Source organism: Egretta garzetta, unplaced genomic scaffold, assembly GCF_000687185.1.
Source record: "Egretta garzetta isolate BGI_Z169 unplaced genomic scaffold, ASM68718v1 scaffold403, whole genome shotgun sequence".
NCBI lineage: Eukaryota > Metazoa > Chordata > Aves > Pelecaniformes > Ardeidae > Egretta > Egretta garzetta.
In genome coordinates, this window is record NW_009259240.1 from 228818 (window position 1) to 250891 (window position 22074).

The following is a 22074-nucleotide window of genomic DNA, read 5'->3' on the forward strand; positions in this document are numbered from 1 at the left end:
TCTGTCCGTCCTTTGCAATGTGTTGAATAGTTGTGTACTGTGGTATTAAAATGTGGCTTAATCAGGGAATGGCTCAGAGGGGTGGGCAGGACTGAGAGGGAGGGAGCTGCACACGGTTTTTATTGTGCATGTCTTTTGACCACTGCTAAGTTTGGTTACTAAGTAAGAGAACCTATGCAATCATGATATCTTTGATGTAATGTTTAGCTCTGGGTGGTTTTCAACCAGCTTTTCAGATGCATGGCTCTTAAATTTTGTAGTTATTTTGCAGTGGCCCCAGCTGCATTATACAGCAGGTATATTCCACAGAAGTAGCTCCGCTAAGAAGAAAGAAATTGGCCTAAGTCCTTAATTTTTTAAATTATGAGCTGTATTGCTTCTTTCCCAAATTACTGATACACTGACAGAGTGGCATCTTCACAGCCACATTTGTGAGGAAAATACTTTACTACACTGTTTACAAATATTAAAAAAGCTGTTATGTTGTGCAGCTGAGGGCATACATTCTTAAAGAACCTAAACACATGCACAAGAGAAATGTCACAGATGTACAGTAGTGGATCCAAAAAACTACCACTCTCCTTAGCTGTGGACGTGAAAAGTCAGAGCTGTAGTACTATGTGTCCATCCCCTCCCCAACTTTTCAGTCTGTGTTCCCGGAGCAAGCTGGATCCATTACTGAGAAGTAATGAGGATACCTTTTTGTGGATCAATCTAAAAGCTGAAATGCATGAGCGTTCAGAAAATTTTAGTGCTCCTGAGCTGGTCCTAGAAAATGCTGCTTGTAATTTCCACTGATGCAAGTTGCTAGTTTAGATGAGGACTAGGATTTCAAGCACTGCCTTGTCTAAATTTGTTAAGAGCAAGACTTATCTGCAGTGTTAGTGATCATGGGGAAGTTTCGGCAGACCCTTTTAGCACTGGCCTCGGAGTCCTAGATATGTTTGTTTTGGAGAACAAGTGTTTGTTACAACACTGTAGCACTTTTGTATTTCACTTTTCTTGCATTGATCCTGTCTGAGGTACCTCATCACTTTTTGCATCTGTCTTATCAGCACACAGAAGTTTGGTTTTCCCCTTTTCTGTGTAAAATGCAAAGAATTTGCTTTTTTTTAATTTAGTACCTCATCCTGGGAAGTGCATGTCACAAACCAACTCCACCTTCACCTTCACCACCTGCCGCATTCTGCACCCTTCCGATGAACTCACACGAGTCACACCAAGGTAAGGGTTTCCCGTGATGGCAAAGCCTTCAGCTCTGTCAGTTTTCCCTGTAAGGAAACGCGAAGAAATGGCGTAAGCAAAAGCATTAGCCACATTGGTGAATTACAACACCCCCCCCAAATTATTCCTCCTGCTTTGAGTTACTTCAACCTGAGTTTATTTGAGGCATGTATAATGTTTTAGAAAGCCAATCAAAATATCTTAAATTTTGTTGCCTCTAGTTAAAATCATAGAATCATAGAATCCTAGGTTGGAAGGGACCTCAAGGATCATCTGGTCCAACCTTTCTAGGTGAGAGCACAGTTTAGACAAGATGGCCCAGCACCCTGTCCAGCTGAGTCTTAGAAGTGTCCAATGTGGTGGTGTCAACCACTCCCCTGGGGAGATTATTCCAATGGTTGACTGTTCTCATTTTGAAAAATTTCCCTCTCATATTCAATCAGAATCTCCCCAAGAGCAACTTGTGTGCATTCCCCCTCATCCTCTCCATGTGACTCCTTGTAAAAAGGGAGTCTCCATTTTCCTTGTAGCTACCCTGTAGGTACTGGTTTTAATCTGTTATTGAATTCTTCCCTATAACTAAATCTGATTGCCTAAATAAATTAAAAAAAAAATAAATAAAATATTGCAGGATCAGACATAACTAAGTTGGCTTCCAGTATCCAAACCTGACTACCCTTGATCCCAAACTAGCTGTAGTCCTCATGTGTGAATGTGGTCTCTCACAAAAAATGAGAGACACACTTTTCCAGGGAGGAAAAGTCTAAATCTTTGGTGCAGAAGAAAAAGGGATGTGCAGGCAAAGAAATCCAGGAAGTACATGAATGGAGGAGGAAATACGCCTCAATCTGCTTTGTTCCTTGGTGAAATTGTTGGAATTGAGTTCATAGTAGCCAGACTGCAACTAATGAACTGGCTTAATAATAGCACTTGGCATGTATAGGCAATACATGCCGATAGGAAGCATTTCTATAGCCTTACAGAAGGTGAAGATCTGAGAACCAGAGGGAGCGAGTGAATTTCCTACCTGAAGAGGGAACTTTCCTTCCTTAGCAAATCAGTATTTAAAGAAAGGGGGTTTTTTTCTGTTTAGAGGGACGATGCCTCATTACTTTCCCTGCCCCTTCCAGCTCCTGTGAGGGAGTGTGCCGTTGTGTAGGTCCCTATGCAGAGATGATGTCTCTAGACTTGTTTAGACATGAGATGGGCACTGGCTACGTAAGGAACGCATGAAAAGTAAGGGTATTAAATACGAAAACCTGTGAGGTGGAAAGGAAATGGATGGTGATTAAATGTTAACTTTTCTGCTTCCCTTCCTGAACACAGTTGTGGCCTGGCTGATTTTTCTTTACTCTTCTCTGTCATCTTCTCCCCTCAACACTGTTACTGAAGAGATCCCTGCAGTTCTGTTTTATCCTTCTTATTATTGAATAGCTGCTAATTGTGGTCATAATAAACCCCTTGATTACGTTGGTTACTACATCTAAGAGGTCAGCCATAACTGACAGTTGAATTCAGTACATTTTCAGGTGTCTTAGTTAACGCCGAAGTTCATCATTCATTCAGGAGGAAAGAGAGCAACATAAGCAATATGATGTTTTCGCAACGTGATGTCTTCAGCAGACGTGTTGAAGGAGCTCCTCCTTACCAACTGTAAACGATTCTTCACAGGTCATGTGAGGAGGAGGAGGAGGAAACTGCATTGTGCCTCGTTATGCTGAGAGGAGGTATAGGGCAGACACTATGACCCAGCGTGGCAGGGGGTGAGCAATGCTGCCAGCAGCCTCTCTGTTGGCAGGGTCATCTGCAAGGAATGCTAGCGTGTGTGGCACCAGCTAACCCAAAGAGGTTTGATGTTTACCTACCTGGTTGCGTTTTAACCTAGCCGCTAACCCAGGTGACGCTCTAACCTGACTAAATTTCGTCTAGCTGAACAAGGTGCTCATTTATTTGGGTTTTTTCTCAATCTAACTCTTGGCACTGGGCTGAGTTGCTGAGGCCAGTTTGAGTCTGTTTCTGCGGTTGTGTCCAGGCTGCTCTGCGATGTTGATCGGTTTGGTGGGGAAAATATTTTTCCCCATTAAAGCAATACCAGAATGATCAAACAAACAAAAAAAGCAACACCTATGTAACAACCGCTTTCTTGCAGGGATGTCTTTTTATTAGTAGTATTTAATTATTGCACTGTAGTGTGTACCTGTGCTGACAAATTAGTAGAAAAACTAAACTAAACACCTGTGCAACTGAAATCTGGAGCTGGAAAGAATGAAGCTGTTTGGAGTTAATAAGGCACGGGAGTGCTGTAGTTTTCATCTCCTGACTAGGACATCTTAGAAGCCCGGTAATTAACACCCTATATCTGGTTTTCCAAAATGTTCTTGGTCGTACCCTGTAGAAAGTCAGTTCACGCAGTAAATTCTTTTCTCTCTCTTTTCCCTCCCTCCAGCTTTTCAAGCCTCCCTCCATACTTCTGTGTTTAGCCAGCGTGGGAGAGGCATCCCAGCAGCTGTTGCTGCTCTTTTGTTCCACCATGAGCTGGAACCAGAGCTGTGAAGATGCAGCTTTAATCAATGCTTAAGAAAAGATTTGTGAACTAACTTCTCCTTTCCGCTCAGCCCTTCGGAGCGCGTGTGTGCGCGCTGCGGCGGTGGGCGCGTGGGGCCTCCGTAGCTCTGCTGTGAGGAGCCCTGCTCCCCCACCGCTGAGGCCAGGCAGGATGAAGAGGACGGAGGATGTAAGGAGAGCTTCCCTTAGCACATCTCCCACGTGCACTGGCAGCCACAGCACACTGGGGGGTGCAAGAAGACCAATTCCAGAGCCATTGAGCAAGGCTGCTTTTCAAATTGCACCACTCTTAATGCTAGTTTTATCGAGCTTCTGTTTCGCTGCAGTTTACAGGATGGAATATATAGGATTACTCTGACTTGCAACTGCAGGGTAAAAATCCTTCGGCAGTTTCACTTGGTTTCAGTAGAAGGTGGTACAGTTCTAAATTACTGTAGAGGTCATGTTGGTCACATCCTTTTTAGCCATGGAAAGAAGACATGACTTGAGACTTCATAACATCAGGCTAATATTTACTTAATTAAGGAGTACCTTAAAGTACTGCTGACTTTCAGAAGATCACTGGACAAAAATTTGTAGTGTTACATTAACTCATGTCAGCTCATAACTATATACTATTAGACAAATTTCTAAGCTCATCAGAAACTGGCTCAGCACAAAACATTCCAGGATGTCTAACCTGACATTCACAGTAGTCTTGGCTTCCCAGAGTTCATTAATGTAAGGTGAAATGAGTCTGCAAATTCGTCAAGACATCATCAAGCCCTTCTGTCTATATGGGCAAAAAGATGCAACGTATTCATTGGCCTGAGGCTTCTCTATACCTGGAAATCCAACCTGATTGTCTCCGTGTGGCTTTTTGATGCCTTTCTTGCTACAGAGAGTTTAAGCTAAAAAGTCGCATGTTACAGCTGAGCAGATCCAACAGCGTGGCTCTGCTGAAAAGGGAAGATCCTGCTCTTCCCCGCCCCCCAGCCACTTAGTTTTCCTGCTTTCTTGCATTGGCTCTGTTTTCTGTCCGCCTCTTTGCTGAGTGTCTTCTGCTTGCTAACCTGGCAAGATGAAGGTGAAGATTTCCTTCTTTGAACAGTGGTGAGCTCTCAGGTCAGTGAATTCTCTGTTAGCATCAAGCGTTGCCTTGTTCAAGACCCTTTAAATGCCAGTGGAGGGGATTAATCCATGCCTAGGAAATACTCTTGTGGAATTCGCTTTTTTGTGTATGTATATGTGGCAAAAATAATCATTTCAGCATGGTTGGAAATAGTTGGAAAGCTTTTTTTTAAAGGTGCATGGAACCCTTGGGATTCTCCCAAATAGACATGAATTTGGAGTGTCGTGGATGTCCCACATGCCTTGTTTCTGGAATAACTAAGTACACCACACCTTAATGAATGGTGTACATTGGACTGCCATAAATTGTGAGTGGGAATTATGCATAGGCAAATCTCAGATTGTGGCACAAAGGATTTGGAACGTCTCCTTTGTGTTGGTAGGTCTTTGGAAATAGGTGCTGCGTTGAGTCTGTGTTCATTCAGGTGATCAGCTTATAGGGAGAGGACGCTGTACCAGAATGACTGTTACTTTATATGCCTCAAGAAATCCCAGCCCCTAATAACTGGCAGCAGTGTGCTTAAGAGAACAAAATGCAGTAAGACAGCACTAAACATAAGTGTGTAATGCCTGCCACTTGTTCTACATGTGCAGATTATTGCCCATTTAACATTTTCTTGTCAACTGCCTGTACATAGTTTACTTTGAGAAGAAAGAACTGGAATTGGGGAGCAATTTAGCCTTGTTTCAAACTACAGAAATTAATGGTTTACCAAATTAACAGTAGAATGGCTCTCTTGTCATATTCGGTTTGCTGCTAAGTTATCAGTTACCTATTGACCAGTTGACAACCAAGAGCTTGCCTGTATTTTCTCATCTCTTTTGATGACTATTCACACCACTGCGCATCTCCATCAAAAGTCAGATCCTCCATTCCCTTCCCCATAAATAAAAACAAATTCAACAGAAGAAGGGTAGAAGGGTTTGACCTTACAGAAGGACACATTCGTGGCAATGCCAACTTCCAGCAGCTTTGCTACACGTGCTTCTGTGGCGAATCGGTTCCCCTCCTCCCTTGCCACTCTCTCTGCTATGGCCCAGCCGTACTAGAAGGACCAGCAGTTCTGTGTGCTCAGAAGCGACACTAAAAAATAAATCTGTCTTGCTTATACCATCGGTCAGGTCCTCCCATTTCCTTGTCTCATGGATGCAGCTGGGAGTTGTGACAGCCAGCAGATCAGGAAGACAAACTGAAGGTGTTGATCGCAAACCTGTCAATGTAATAGCTTTTCAGAAGAAATGCAGTGGTGGTGGGGAATGCGTTAATCCCATGAGACCGGGTGGTGAAGTATGCGGAGTGGAGAGGTGCGCTTTGTAAGAGATGATGGTTTTGCACTTGTCATCACATTTGCGAGGAGCTGAGAACTGTCAGTTCCCTGTGCACTCTCAAAATGGATAAAAGGCCCCGCTCAGGGCTAAAACTCTTGCTTGCAGTAAGTTTTAATTCCCTAGTGGAGAGAATAATTTGCCTGCTCTTTTGCTTTCAGCCTTAACGCAGCACCTACTCCAGCTTGTGGCAGCATTAGCAATTTGAAAGGCACCCCAGTGGCTACTCCCTGTACTCCTCGGCGTCTGAGTTTGGCCGAATCCTTCACTAACCTCCGGGAATCCACGACGACGATGAGCACATCTCTGGGGCTGGTGTGGCTGCTGAAGGAAAGAGGCATCTCGGCAGCAGTGTACAATCCACAGAGCTGGGACAGAGCCAGCAAAGGCACCCTCCTGAACACATACCCCCCTAAAATGGCGATCATTCCTTCCACTCCACCAAACTCACCTATGCAGACACCTTCTTCATCCCCTCCATCTTTTGAGTTCAAGTGCACCAGCCCACCTTATGACAACTTCTTGGCTTCGAAGCCTGCTAGTTCAATCTTGAAAGAGGTGAGGAATAAAAAGAACATCAGGAACAGTGAGAGTCAGACTGACGTGTCCGTTTCCAACCTTAATCTCGTGGACAAAGTCAAGAGGTTTGGTATCGCCAAAGTTGTGAGTTCAGGGCAAACGTCAGCTCCTCCTTTAACTGATGACCAAGGACCTCTTCTCTGTGGGGCACAAGGACCGGTGAGGGCCCTTGTTCCTGGAGGCCTGGCACCAGACGGTCTCCCATTGGGCTGCCCTGCTGTGACCAGTGCCATCGGGGGCATCCAGCTGAACACTGGCATCCGAAGGAATCGGAGCTTCCCCACCATGGTGGGTTCCAGCATGCAGATGAAAGGCCCAACGTCTCTCACTTCGGGGATCCTCATGGGAACCAAGCTCCCGAAGCAAACTAGCTTGCGATGAAGGACTTTATTTTTACAGCTAGTCTTTTTAAATAAAAATACTCAGATTATTTCTCCGATCTTCTTTTCCTTTCCCCACCACCCCTTCATTGCCTCTTGAGTTTGACAAATCAACTTTGTGCCTAATGGGAGAAATGTGTAAACTTTGTATAAAATTTGTAAATATGTACCAGATGTATTGTAACTAATTGGATTATTTTACTGTTCAGTTGAGTGCAAAAGGCTCTAGGTTACGATTGCTGTAATAAGGTAAACTTGCTAACCTTTTGAAAGGGTGTTTGGTTTTTTTTAAGATGCACTGAAAAAAACCCGAAAGAACAAAAACAACAAAAAGTGACTTGACTAGGAAAACATGAATTCTGTAGCTAGCCTAACTTGAGTCGAAGGTGCATGGGAAGCTATTGAATGTGTTTTGTGAGACCTCACATTATGTCAACTTGAAGCATGGGAGCATTTGTGCTTCGTTAAATGCTGAAAAAAGCACTCAGTTTAATGTGGTGGTTCAATTTTGCTTCCATAGATGAGTTGAGCTGAGTTATTGGAGTGCCTGGCTATTATGCCTGAATGGATGAAACTTGTTGTTTTTCATTTTCTGTTCTGTATTCTCCTCCTCCCAGAGGTGCTAAACTTGAACTAATACTGTGTTGAGGTCAGTGGGCCTACTGGGTACCTGAAATATTGACGTATTCCTACTGGCGCGGTTTCATTTGGCAAGCTTGCACTCTGTGCGATTTCTTTTTTGGGTTTTCTTTTGTTTTGTTTTTCAATGCTGCACCGGATTGCAGAAGGGAAAGTGCTTTACTCTGTGTTGCTGCCACTGAAACATGCTTTGTCAGTGCCCCCAAAGAAAACAGTTTTCACAACTCATGAGGTAAACGTGACAGTGACTTCCTAGAAGTCAAAGTTGCGGAACAGATTGACAGATAAGAATGTTATAAAAGAACATGTAGCAAAAACAGTATTAGGAAAAGGTGTGTCCTTGAAACCTCAGCAGAGAACCACAAAAAACATTTAGTAACGGAATGGTACAAGCTGGAAAGAGCAACCTGCAATCCTCGTGCTGATCTTCAGGCTTCATGCATGTTGAGGACCGTGGCCTTGTAAGCAGGATGAGAATATTCCCCACCCGTCTTCTGCTTTCTTTTTTCAGAGAAACCTTTTTCATCCAAAGCTGGATCTCAGCAGAGGTAAAAAGGTGGGAAACGCTTTATTCCACAGTGGTTTTAAACTGAAAAAACGCCTCCTAATACCAAACATATAACCCCCACTTTTTCAGAAAAGAAACAAAAGACCTTGCACGACCTTTAGTTACAGCCAGGCAATCCTAATTTCTATTGCCATTTTTTCTCTATTTCTCCCAAAATTCTGCTGGGTGCTTGTAGAAAGAATTGAAATACCCTGGAACTCGAGTTAGACGGGAGGGAGCTTCTTTCTAGAGCTGAGCTGAGCTGGCTTCTGGAGCTGAGCTGAGAACTGTGATTTTTTGGAAAGGGGGATGGAGGGGAGTGAAGGGGGGAAGGGTTTAACATCCGCTTACTTTTCCTTGCACTTCTTGTGGCATCTAAATCACGCTCCCCGTTCGTTACCGTAACCACACTACACGTAATTGCCGTGAATTGCCGTTTGTACCAGACTGTTACTAAATCATTAGCACTGATAATTTCTTGTATAAATGAAACTGTCTTTTAGTCTTTGTGATGAGAGAGAGGTGGGTGGGGTGGGTTGGTTTGGTGTGGTTTGGTTTTTTTTTTTTTTTCCTGAATGAAGTAGTTATTGCGGTAGCACTATGGACACTAAGGATATTTTTTGAGAAAGAAAAAAACACATCGGTCAGTTACTGCATGTGTTTGAAGACTTCTATTTATTCTATGAACTTAAAATGTTTTAGTAAAATGTCATCAGCTCTCTTTGCTGTTGTATGTGTGCACTTACTGCAGTTAAATTTAAGTATCTTTTTATTTGAATGTATCTTAAAACAGTAGATAGAGTAACAGTTGATTCTGAAAAAAAAAAATCATGGACTTAATGGACCATTTTATATACCGAGAGGAAGAAAGCAATACCATATGGGAACTTAAAGCATAGAAGTTAATCATGCAATCGGGAAGTAGTATTTAGCCTTTAAATAAGCCGTAGGAGCGGTCCACCCACCGGAGAAAGCAATTGTAACACATCTGAAAGATGAAATTTAAATTTTTCTTCACTAATATCAATAAAATAACAGAAAAGTTGCATTGTTGTGTGTTATTCAGCTTTTTCCTGTTCTTTTAAGGTGATAAACGTTCCACCTTGATCCCTTGCTTTCATATACCGGTCAAGGCAAAGTAAGAGGCCATCACCAGGTTTGCTTTTTAAATTCTTAGAAGTTGTTGAAGAGTTGAGATTTTAAGATTGCTGGAACTGGTGCAACTTAGGTCAAAGCAAAAAAATATTGCTCTGCTCTGAAATGGGCCTCCATCCTCGCAATATCCAAGTATCTCAGAAACTTTACTGGATGCATCTTTGCTATGCCACAGCGACGGATGTGGTCATCCACCCCTGAAAGCGGGCTTGCAGGTGAGAGGAGGGTGAGGTGCTGAGAACGGTGTGCCTCAGACTGGGCTGTGGACACAGAGGATGTGCTTTGGAGAGCCAAGACTGGTATTTCAGCGTTTCAAGACTCTTCCCTCCTTCCTTTTGCGCGTCTCCAGAGCACTGGATGCCCCCACAAGATAACACCGGAGTGCACAGATGTTTAATGGCTGCTCCCAGCTTCCTGAGCACATTTGTTGGCAGCTCCCCACATCGAATGGAAAAGTCCAGCAATGTCGGTGCGACGTGTCCTGCCTTCCTCTGGTACCACTGCCTGTAGCTTGTATTCACGCTGAAGAATTAGCATTGTTTGGCTGGGCTGCGGCATCTCGCTGGGCGCCGTTCAGACCTGCTTTAATTCAGTTAACAAGCCAATTGAGACCATGGAATAGCAAGAAAAATAATAAAAGGCCTGAAAGTTATTGGTGTTTAGCAATGTCCTTAGCTGTAATGTAGGCAGCGGGCTTTTATGTGAGAATGGCATATACTCAAGAAGTCGATAATGTTCGTATTTAAAAGATCATAGCAATTTTTGTCCTGCTCAAATAGGCTTCAAGCTGTGCTGAATCCAATTGCTGTTCAGTTGACACAGGCATTTAGGAATGATTAAAGATTTAACAAGCCCACAGCCAGATTTTTTTCTTTCTGTAAGAGAATTTTAATGAACTCAGGGGATACCAAAATCAAACACACAGAAAAGCCTTCTACTGCTCTGCTAGGACATTATAGCATTTGCCTTTTGTCTGACTTGCAAATTCCTCTGCTCGGGCCGTGGAGAGGGACCACCTGGTTTGTGCTCGGGATGCGGGAGCTCGCTGACACGCGCAGAGCTGGGCTGCAGCTGGGAACATCTGGCTGCAGTGCGTCCTCGGCCCAGCCTGGCTGCTGCCCCACGTGCAGCGGGGCTGGAGGGGCTGGTGATGCAGCAAAGCATGGGAGAGCAGAGCAGGAGCCACGCGTGTTCCTGGAGCCACGCACATGTTGCCGCGTGAGGAGGCTGCGGTGCAATGGGCAGGCAGGCAGGAAGGCAAATTCACCTTGGAGAACCAGCACCAGCTCCAGCGTCTCCAAACAGCCGAGCACTGGGCTCTGTGATCCGCACGCTGCTTTTTGGGTTTTAGCACTCTTTGTTTAAAGCAGCGTATACCAGGGCAGATGAGACCGCTCAGGAGCAGGTGCGCTGGCATAGCTGAGCTTTCTCTTGCGTGCTGCCCCTCACTCTCGGGGGGTTGCTTGGATTTCCCTGCGCTCCCAGGAAAAGCACTTGCTGCTTCTACCCTATTTTTACTGCTGTTGTATGCGTGGCCCTACAGGGGCAGAGCCACAGGCTCATCCCCGCTCATGTACATGGAGTTTGCAGCAAGTCGCTCTGTTCATGGAGATTCACCCAGCACCCGTTTTGAAAGTAAGTCGGTAAAGCTGGATGGAACTAATTGAATCAAGCGCATGGAGAAAACAAACTGTCTTTAAATGCAAAAAGGTATTGATGTATTATTTTGCCTGTGTTAATTTAGCCCCTGAGCACGTGCTTCCATAAAGATGCATTTGAGTAAAGCTGTATTAAATGTCAGAGCATTGGCAGTGCTGGGAAAGTCACCTCCCAGACGAGCACCAGGAGGTCGTGCCAGTGCACTGCTGCGTGCGCTGGAATCTGCGGGGCACTTCTCAGCCCAAAGCCTTTGCTGGACTTGAGGGTCTCGTACCCAGCTGTGGGGCTCTGTCCCCGAGGCTGCTGTTTCCCTTGGGTTAAAACAGGAGCAGTCGGGAGGGCGGCTTCACTAATGCCCCGAGATGAGCATTGCAGCTACCAGGGTTGCTTGACTTTCCCGAATTTGCTGTCTGCCCTGTTTAGCTCCAGTTAGCACCTTCAGGTTGGGTGGGAGCTTTTTGCATCTGGGAAATTTCTTCTGCTTCCAGAGGAGCAGGTGACTGACGTTTTGAGGAGGAGAAAGAGGAGGAGATGGAGGTGGCTGAGTGGCTTACAGCCAGCTCCCCTTGCCTCCAGGAACCGTGCTGTGCCTCGGGCAACAGTTCCTCTCATCTTAATGATTGCTGCAAGCTCTCAGTTCTCCTGCAGGTGTTAAGAATGAAGAAGAGGCGTCCCCTGCAGCTACAACTTCGTATCTTAGCAGTGCCCGAAAAAGTGTGTCCTGAGCTGGGGTTTAGGTGGTAGAAAGGGGCCCTAGCAAAATTTGAGGCCTGTAGGTCCCAACTTGCAATCCTGACGGGCTCCCTGCCCGGTGCTCTGGCTCCACGAAGATGCCTCACCCAAGCAGGGCTGTGGTTGTGCAGCTTGGCGTCGCCTTGGGGTGCATCTCCATGCAGATTTGTCAGGGCTGGGCGGTTCAACACCTGCCTGAAATCCAGGTGAGGTTTAGTAAGAAGCTGTTTTCTGCAAAAAGGCTGAGGGACGTGTGGACCCAAGAAGCATCTGCAAACACTGTGAGCAGTGGCAGGATCAGGCTGTCTGCAAAGCACACTTTAATTTTATCGTTATTTCAAGGCCCAGTCAGAAGAGGGCCCCCATTTACCTGCACCAACTGGCTAAAGCCTTCAGCCTCGAGATAGGGAAAACAAATGAGATGAAATTATGTATGTCTTCAGTCCTCATTTGGATGCCAGGTGAATCACGACTGCAAGCCCTTTTACTCCTCTGGTTTATTTTACAGCACTGGTAGGGCTTAAAAGATTAAACCGGCATGCGCAGTGACTGTAAAAAAAATTAGACCAAGTTTTGTCTGAAGCTGTCTGGCATCCAGGAGAGGTGGCAGATGTGATTAATTACAAATATCGTGCTGGCAGTGGGCTGGCAAGGAAAAACAGCGCTTTCTCTTAATCTCTTTCAAAAGCAGGCAAACTTTGCTTGCAGTCGTACCGCAAGGAGAAAGCAGATTTCCCAGGTGAAACTAATTTTTCTGTGACTGGCATTTTTGTGATTTAAAATGAGGAAATGGCTGGTCAAAGGCAATGGTGGCGGTAGCTTGGAAGGGGGGGTAAGTGTTATTCTAGGCCTGGGAGTGGTGCCTGGGCAGTTACTCACCTGCTGAGGATACAGAAAGTCCAACCCTGATAACTGCAAGGGCAGTGAAGCCCCCCCAGCCACCCTGGGGACCTCGAGCAGGAGTTTTGTACCACAAAGGACAGGGCTCCATGGCTCCGCTTACCCAGGAGCCTTGCGAGCAGCCAGGACGTGAAACCATTTTATGTCTGGCAGGCAACAAAAAGCTGCCCCTGTCCTGGGGGAGCAGGGGAGTGACTTGTAAAAGCCCCCAAAACTGTCGCCTGGCTGCATTGAGCGCCATGCACTTCCATAGGCATCTTTGGAGACCTTCAGAAGAGAGAGCAACGGGGGGAACCCTCTTGGTCCCTCCACTCCCCTGCCTGGAAGGAATGAGGCAGGGAGGAAAAAAAAAAAGCCTTGGTTTTTCCCTAAGACAACATTCCCCAATAATAAGGCCAGATTTGTAACATCACCTGCCCCCAGCCCCTCCCCTGCAATATTGTTATATGTTACTCCCTTAAATAATTTATAGGAGTCATTATGAAATTTAGTATCAAGTTTATTGAGTAAGCAGTCAGCAAGCAAAACAGTGCTGGGCGGCCCAGGAGACCCTTGCTCCCTCCAAAGGCGTGCCCTGTATGTTGATTTTCCTCGAAGTTATACTACAAGGTGTTACATATACATAAGATTCCCAAATATGCCTATACATATGCATGACTTGTCCCCGCTTCGTATTAAAATTAGCCCCAAGAAGTCATTTCCATGAACTCCTCCCCACTGTGCTTGCTCAGTGCCTCCTTGTGGTGGTCGTCGGGGGTCGTGGGGATGAAGGCTGATGGCTCCTCTTCATCACCGCTAGTAACCCCTTGTTCTTGCGCAGACTCTGTTGCTCCTTGGCTCTTGCCCAAACTGCAGAGTTGGTGCAAATCAGTTCTTAAGAGAAACTCCTGGTTCTTATCAAAAACTGTCCTTGGTAAGGAGCCACAAATCTTTCTGTTATACACCTCACCTCCCACCAGAGTCCCTTTCTATGGCATCCTGGTATCTTTCTGCAGCTGCACGTACTGTTGTTAGGGTCATCCTGACAGCATGAAGCAGGGAGGGCTAGTGCTTGTTTACTTATCAGGATATGTCACTCAGGAATTTGGTAATTTATTACGTATCAGGTTTTCACACAACAGTGACTTTAAACAGAAGATGTAACAAAGACACAAGTAATAAGCGGGGGGGCCTTCTTCCCTCATCTGCCGGTTTGAGAACAAATTCATTATATATATTTATTTATTACACTCGTACTTCTTGCTTTCTCCATTGTCTTTAATTGAATTTGATGAACAAACAGTTTACTATCTATCACAAATATCACAATATTACATCCTTCCATAAATAAGCAAGGGGTAGAACAATTTTAAAATGCCATTTGAATGTTCCTCTCATTGGGTTAAAACAAAGCAAAGTGAAAGCTTTGTTTTCTCCCAGGTTTCCCATGGGAAATGTTTTAATCTATGCATTTTTAGATTCATTTGTATCTTCCTCAGTTAAAAAAAAAATATTAATTGGTTTTAATCTCTTGTTTGAAAGTTTTGGAATAACGGGCACTTTAGACTGTTTTCCAGTGGGCAATAGTCAAAACTAAGGAGAGAGTTCAGGTGTTTAGGGCCTCGTTACATTTTGAAAGAAACTGAAAAAAAAGCCAGACTGGGTGGCTTGGGAACTGGTTGACTGGAAGGAGCTTGAGAGGAAGAAAAGTTCATGCAGAAAAGCAGTTCCACCTTTTCAGGATGAGATCCACAAAAAGAGAGATTTGGTGTTACTAGAGAAGAAAATTCCCCGTCACCATTTCGCTGAAGTCGCCCCTTCCTTGCAGATTCCTGCGGTGCTGTCTGCTCTCCCAGCTGCTGCTGGGAACGACTCCTCACAACACATTTTTGTGTTCAGCCCCTGGCATAACCATTTTGTCTTGTTTCCCTTCCCAGTCTTCTTGGGTTTGGTAGAATTTTGGTTTGGTACAAATGTTTTTCTGTGTGTTATTTTCCACGCATGGTGTTCGCCGATTAACTGCTGTAGGAATTGCTACAGAGGCATTCACCTGCCTCTTTCCTTTGGTGAACGCCTGCTTTTGAGCATGTGAAAAACGCATTCCTTTTGTTATTAATGCACATATTCAGGGGAAATTCTGTGAATTATGCAATGCGAAATCACTGCCTTTTTCAGTTTAGGGAATTCCTTGGGTGTGAGAACCAGCTGCTGGGGCAGACCCGGGAGTGGCAGGAGGGGTTACCTGGAGGGAAGGGGGAGAGTGCAGGCAAAACCCCTTCTGGCAGCCTGCTCTTGCCCAAGCGGGGATCGCTGCCCGGCTGCGAGCGTGGGGCTGGGCATGGTCTCCCTCCTTGTCCCCACTCCAGTGGGTGATAGCTACCTGGGGCTGCCCCTGTGATGCTCGGTAGCAACTCTTCCCTTCCCCACGCTGCGACCAGACTGCTCTGGTACCTCCTCCTGCTTCCCTCCAGACCTTCTTCTGCTCCCTTCGGGGAACTTTCCTCGCCCCCCTCCCAGAACGAACGCTGGGCTCACCACACGGCAGGGAACGCTCTGTTTATTCCATGATTCACAGCCCTCAGCAGAACTTTCACATTTAGTTCACAACATAAAATAAATAAGCCAGGAAGGTGAAACATGTTGGCGTTGCTCCTCTTTTTTTTTTTTTTTTTTTTCTCTTTTCTTTTTAGCGCTGTTGCCTATTCACTACAAACCCATGGGCTTGGTCTGTAACTCGGTCCTTTACAAATGTGGTCACCAGGAAGGTAGCTGGCCTTTTTTTGGCAGTACTGTGCCGTTGTGTTTATATTGGGACAGCTTCCCCTTAGAGTTCGCAGCTACTGGGACTGTCGCAAGACTCCTCTAAAAAAGCGGCGCGCTTGTCTGACTACTCAGCACATGGAAAATATTTACATTGCAGAATGAAGGTGTTTTCCTGCCTCTCTTTATAGTAAGACACCCGGCAACGTGCAGTGACAGGACAAGAAGGGGTAAGTGAAATCATTTTAATATAATAGTATGAGAAACCACAAAAGAAAGAAAACATTTTCTGGAAAATTCTGCATATGTATATATTACATTGGATAGTCTTACAGACAAATTTACATCAAATACATGATATATTTTAAAACACAGATTCGAAGAGGACAACAAATTAATTTTTCTCTTTCTGTACAGACATGGGAGTGTGATTTTTTTTTTCTGTTGCTATAGTTTGCTGTTCTTTAGGAGGAGTACTCGTATTCTTCAGCACTACGGCGTCCAAAATCCATCCAGCCCATGTAGTCTCTGTCATTTATCCTGTGCGTAGGATCAATGCTCTGTACCCTGTTCCCCATAACTGAGAGCCTTCCAGTGGGACCTAAAGAAAAAGCGTTTGGGAGAGGAGAGAATAAGTGGACACATTTTCCAGGTTCATCCATTTTTTGATCTGTTTTGTACTCATTAGCAGACGTATGCAGTAGTTGAAAATGTTTGACTTAATATAGACCATGTAATACCACGGGTAATGTCCCGAAAGTAGGTTGGGTTTTTATTGTCAAATAAACAGATCGTTTTCTCTCTCTTGGCTGCCAGGAGGGAAGATGGGTGCGTTTTTCATTCCTATTTTACTAGAGAGAGAGAAACAAATCCAGACCATTTCTCACTCTTCCTGTAGGATCACACCCTTGTTTGCTGGTATTGGGAGAGATGCTCTGGAGGCAAAATAACTCTGCTTGAGAGCAGACTCAGGCCTGAGACAGGACTCCACCACAGTCCCCTGTTGCTTAAGAAGAGCCATAAATGTAAGTACAGGAGCTCTCACAGTGCAAATTCACTAACAAGCGGGGCAGAGTTATGAATCCCAAGTTTTTGTAGAGAAATGGGAATAGTCCTGAAATTGAGAAAGTTGCACCTGGAATTTATAGCTAGAGATGTCTATTGCTGGAATTATACAGGACTTATTACTATGGCACTGATGTTTCCATTGCTTACCCAAAGCTTTCATAATTCCTTTCACAGCAGGGTTGGATGCTGATCTCTGATCCTGCCTTAGCCTTTCTGTTTTCCTTGCTTAGGGCATCGAAGAGATGCAGACTATTTGCAAGGAGAATTTATCACAGAATCATAGAATGTTTTGGGTTGGAAGGGACCTTTAGAGGCCATCTAGTCCACCCCCCCTGCAGTGAGCAGGGACACCTTTGACCAGATCAGGTTGCTCAGAGCCCTGTCCAACCTGGTCTTGAAAAAAAATAATAGCCTACAGCACCCGGTATTCCCAGGCGGTCTCCCATGCAAGTACTAACCAGGCCTGACCCTGCTTAGTTTCCGAGATCAGACATTCTCAGGGTGGTATGGTCACAGGCAAAATTTATGCTTTAAAAAAAGGGGCTGTTAGCCCCTGCTTTGACATCATCTCATTATGTAACTAATAATGCAAGGGAAGGGAAATAACATCTCTGTACTCCCCGAAAATGGCCAAAATTGACATATGCCAATAATTAGATTGAGCTTAAGCCTCGAGTGAGGAAGGAACAGATTCCATCCATTAGTATTCAATGGAGACTGGGGCTTGAGGAATACTTCAACTGATTAAAAAGGAAAAGCAGCCCAAATCAAACCCCACAAATCCAAATCTACACAATTTCCTTGTTTATGGTTTCTTGTGTTCTGAAGGAACCCTTGGTGACTCTGCTTTTATATTTCAAGGTTTTCCTCATGTAATGATTTATAATGAACAAGATCCGTTAGAAACAAAACCAGCTGCATTGTTTTGTCAGTGGCTGCAGAGGGATAAGAGTTAAAGGTACCAAAAAAAAAGAAACCAGCTGTGCTTTAGACATTTACCTAAAACAAAATGGCAAAAAGTTTAATTATCTCTAGAAAAGAATGTCCACCATTAAACGCTCAAAACCCATGAAATTCACATTCATAATTCAAAATAAGTAATTAAGTTGATGAGAATGGCTTCTTGGCACTATAAGCAGGCAGGGCTAAGACAGGGTTGAACCATCACTCAGATGTTGGTATTTAAGAGATTTCTGAGCCTGCAGTGACCTGTGGGCTGTAATGGCTCCCCTGGTGCCGTTATGGTCTGGCCTGGCAAGGGCTACTTAGAGGAGAGTAAATCTGCGTGTCACTGACTTGACAGCTACAACATCTCTTCTGCACGGTGCCAGATTCATGCTGGAAGCCTGCAGATGAAGTTAGTTGAAAGCTAGGGATCACAAACAGCAAAATTAATTTCTTAACAGCACCTTAATCACCTTGCCTCAAACCCCTGGAGATGTGCTGTGGATCCTGCAGAATCAATGTACAGCCAACGCATTCAAATTGTAGCAGTTTGGCTATGAGGCTGCCATCTATCCCTAACCTCTTGAGAGGATGTTACTCTCTCACTATTTTAACTGGAAATATTGTCCAAAATCATCCTATTAATCACAAGGGCAAATGCCATCAGTCATGACTGCTAACAAGAACAAATGCCCAGACTCTCTCTCCCCCTAGATGGGATTTTCTAGTGAGTATTATGGTTTAGACAGGTTAAAAGTGACTAATACAGGAGATGCAAGTGTTCTGCAGAGATTCCTGAAATGCTGCCCAGAACCTTTATGTTACATGAAAATATAATGTTTTGAAGGGAACACTGTATGTGTTGTTATAAATTAAGTAAATACCATTTTGTCCCTGTGAATCTTCTCTTCTGTAACTAGCAAGTACATCTACAAACCAGAGTCCAGCTAGCCTAGTCATGTCACAGGAATCCCATCATCTGCTAGCAGCCGCTTTGTGGGTTAATTATATATGTCAGTTAACGTGTATGGAGGAAATTCCCCCTCATATTGATACTTAACAAAAAGACATCTTAAATCCAAGGTGGTTTTTTCACTTAATCTGGTTAAACTGTTTGGAAATGTCAGTCAGACATTTAAGAGAACATGATGGCTACATAAACTAGAATGAGGAATTCAGTTTCCGTGTAGGTGGGTGACGACGACTACACTGGGGAAAGGATTCTGCTTTGCAGACTCCTGAAATAAGATTCTTACTCAGTACAAGCTTTAACTGTAGCGCTGAATTGTGGAATTTCGTTATCTGAATTCTCTTTCCATTAAATTATGTGAACTGCTAAAAGAAGTTCCTTAATAGATACTGTGCAAACTGGTAACAGGAGAGGAAGTGTCTCAGGCTATATTAAAAGTGGTTCTTTTTCTGTGGTTTCTGATTTGGCCCTATTTGATGTACACAAATGAATGCATATGGCTGCATACGTAATGCGTAAAATGCATGTGGCATCTCTTAATTGCAGACTGCCATCAAATATAAGAATAGGATTATGCCTAGGATAGAGGTCAGCAGTGAGGCTATCCAGAGGGGAGGATCTGCATAAGGTTGTGTGGAGAGACAGGAGAGGAGAACACTCTTGCTCGTATAAAGTGAATTTTATCCTAAGCACAGTCTAGGACTGGGAGTGCATTAATTTCTCAAGGTCTGTATGTCCAGGTAATCCTCAGTCCTTATTTACTGCCTTCCCTCGAGCCCTCTTTGCTTCTCAGATGTCGTCTTTCCCTGGCAGTACAGCAGGTAGACTGGAGTGAAGCTATTGCAGGTAAACAAGATTTGTGTAGTGGCTTTTGTTGAGGTTGGCAGTCAAAAGGCCACAGCAATTTAGGCTGCCCATGGTGTTACTTGATTGAGATACAAAGCAATACAGGGATGAGACAGTTCAAAAGGAAAAGTGTTTTCTTGGGGGGAGCTTCACTGGGAGATGATTTTGATCCTTCATTTTTACTGGTAGCACAGACGGCATGCGTTCAAGTCTACGTAAAACATATGCTGTAAGATGTCAACAGGGACAGCTTCACTCTTTCTCTTGCTAGCTTGTGTACGTAATACAATTGTTTCCTCAAGCGACTAATAAATCACATGATAAGAATGAAGCCCTTTAATTCCACTACCCTACCGGTGCTTCACGCCCTTGTTATAAGCGCGGTGCCATGGAGGTTTTAACTAACTGCAAGATTGCATTCCCAGGCGGCCTGAGACCAAAAACCTAACAGGAATTGACACGTTTCAAAGCAAATGTGCTTTTACTTATCCCTGCTTTTAGTTAGCTTGTTCACAAATGTGAGTTCTGATCTTTTGAAAGCTTTCACACTATTGTAACTTCCTCTGGGAACAAATACGTGGAAAATCCAATATTTGGAAGATTTCCCTGCTAAAGGTATTTCTGGCTGAAGTGAGGTTAGCCATTTGGTCTGTATTTAGCCTCAGAAAAGTTTTCCTGCTCTTCTAAATAGGGAGGGAAGAGGTTAAATAAATGAAAACAAAATTGAAGAAAATGCAATTACTATATTTTATCCAAGACACAACATGCTGAAAAGAATACCAAAATAATTATAAGGCTATGAAAATAGTAAGTTAAAAATAAAAGCTGAACTATAACCTGACAGGTAGGCTACATTTTCCTCAGTTACCTGTACGCAGCTCTCAGTCAGTGGCTGCTATGTACAAATCTTTTTTTTTGGAGGAGTTTTGCAGTAAATAAGAGAATGTTCTCTATGTCAGGAATAACTAGGAAAAATCTACCTCCTATCTCCTCTAGGAATTCATGCTAGATGATGACAGGGTTATCTTAACACCTAGGTTTCCCGCAGGAAATCCCGCTGACACAGAAGCAGCACAGTCAGTAAGCTATAACCAGTACCTTTTCTGGCTTGCTGGAGATACTTGGCCAACAAAGCGCCGATGTTAGCTCTCTGGTCAATGCTTCCATCCAGCCGTGGCACAGCTTTCAGCGGGCCAGCAGACGAAGGGGCACGGATGTGCCGGTGACGTTCTGTCAAGCTCTGCTCAAGCTCAGCAGCCAGTGGATTCCCATTTTGCAAGCCCACAGTTTGCTGTCCAAACGAGCTTGCTGAGAGCACAGCGAGGAACACGCAGATGCATATACCGCTGTACATTGCTGGGGAGAAAAGGAACAACAGGGTGTTAAAATGACCAGATTTACTACGTTGCATGTTGTCCCCTACATCTTCCACTGGGGGTCCTGGTTTCTGAGCAAACAAGGGTTGTGGGTTTTTTAGTTTTAGTGCAGGTAACTGTGGGATCTGTCTTAAGTTGGCAAACACATCTGCGAATAGTTAAATAAGCATTGGCAAGAGGAAGATAGATTGGGAGGAATAAAACTAACTGTAGTGTGTGCTACATCTCCCTGATCTACTCGATTCGTATTTGCTTTTTTTCTTTGGAAGCTGTATTTCGTTAAAACACACGGGAGACGTATCCAGCTCTGCAAAAAATCTCAGGATTCAAAATACTACCCTACAGTATTTTGCTGTTGTACTAAAATCTGCTGTTATTACAAATGCTCAATTTTGACAAGTTCTCTGAGGAACCTTTTCTCTACCAACCCTTCATTAGTTTGAACTTCAACATTCGAGAGGTTTCACCTTGTCGTACACAGAAAGAAAAAACAAAAACTTGTCCCAAGGAAAGAAAAAAACAAAATCTAACACCCCCTCCTGAGCATTTGATCTAAAAGTTGAGCTGGTAAAAACTGTAAGAAATAATGTGCAACTTAACGATATTCTTCATATAAACCAGAGAATTCAAGTGTAATAAATTTGTTACTGCTTCCTTAAACAAGCATTAGACAAAACAATGTCATTTTACTCAATTGTTTGATCATATAAGCTGAAATAGTATTTTTCTAGAAACACAGAAATTACCCTTGGTTACTATGAAAAACAAGGTACCTTGTACTTAATGCTATAGGGGTAGTTTTCATTTATAAATACATATGAATTAGCTCATCTACACGAGAATTTTTGAATCATTTAAGGTTTTGAACACTATAGCGAACACAATCTTTTAAAAGAGCAGAAGATGAAGTTTATTTGCCCGCCGCGTTCACTAGACGGAAAACACTTGCCAGGATTAAAATACAGCTTTTTTTTTTTTTTCCTCTTTTTTTTTCTTTTTTTTCAGTACTGTTAGGAGATGAATGAAGAAATGTCAAAATGTCACTCCAGCAGGGTTATTATTAGCGACGGGCCGTGTAGGTTTCCGTACTCGGAACCCAAAGGTGCGTTGCATCCTTTCCCAGACACAGGGCTGTCTGTCCAAGCGACCCGATTCCTGTATGCTTTACATCTATACATACATATACTCACGCACATACTAACGACTCCAAAGTCAAAACCTCACCCCAGGCGCTTGTTCCTTTCCCAGCCCGCTGGTGCCGGAGGGCGGCTCGCCCTCCCCGCAAAACCCTCGCCCGGGCGTAGGAACCGGCCG

General features: G+C 44.1%; 2 protein-coding genes and 1 pseudogene across 3 annotated transcripts in view; 1 reads left to right on the plus strand and 2 right to left on the minus strand.

The window, feature by feature from the left end:
* The window catches only part of TRAK1 (trafficking kinesin protein 1), a 90348-nt gene extending 81840 nt beyond the window's left edge, over positions 1-8508 (plus strand). For both annotated transcript variants that reach the window (XM_035891599.1, XM_035891600.1), the window contains exons 15-16: positions 1122-1224; positions 6387-8508. In XM_035891599.1, the coding sequence (XP_035747492.1) occupies positions 1122-1224; positions 6387-7185 (902 nt within the window). In that variant the 3' untranslated portion in view covers positions 7186-8508. The remainder of the gene's footprint in view (positions 1-1121; positions 1225-6386) is intronic.
* A 7486-nt stretch (positions 8509-15994) lies between these two features.
* Positions 15995-20738, minus strand: CCK (cholecystokinin). The gene is made up of 2 exons (XM_009635995.2): positions 20483-20738; positions 15995-16156 (listed from the first exon to the last, which is right to left on the minus strand). The coding sequence occupies exons 1-2, from the start codon at positions 20736-20738 to the stop codon at positions 16020-16022; spliced, it is 393 nt and encodes a 130-aa protein (XP_009634290.1). The 3' UTR covers positions 15995-16019.
* Positions 17033-17141, minus strand: LOC118451999 (annotated as a pseudogene).
* Positions 20739-22074: the final 1336 nt, after the last annotated feature.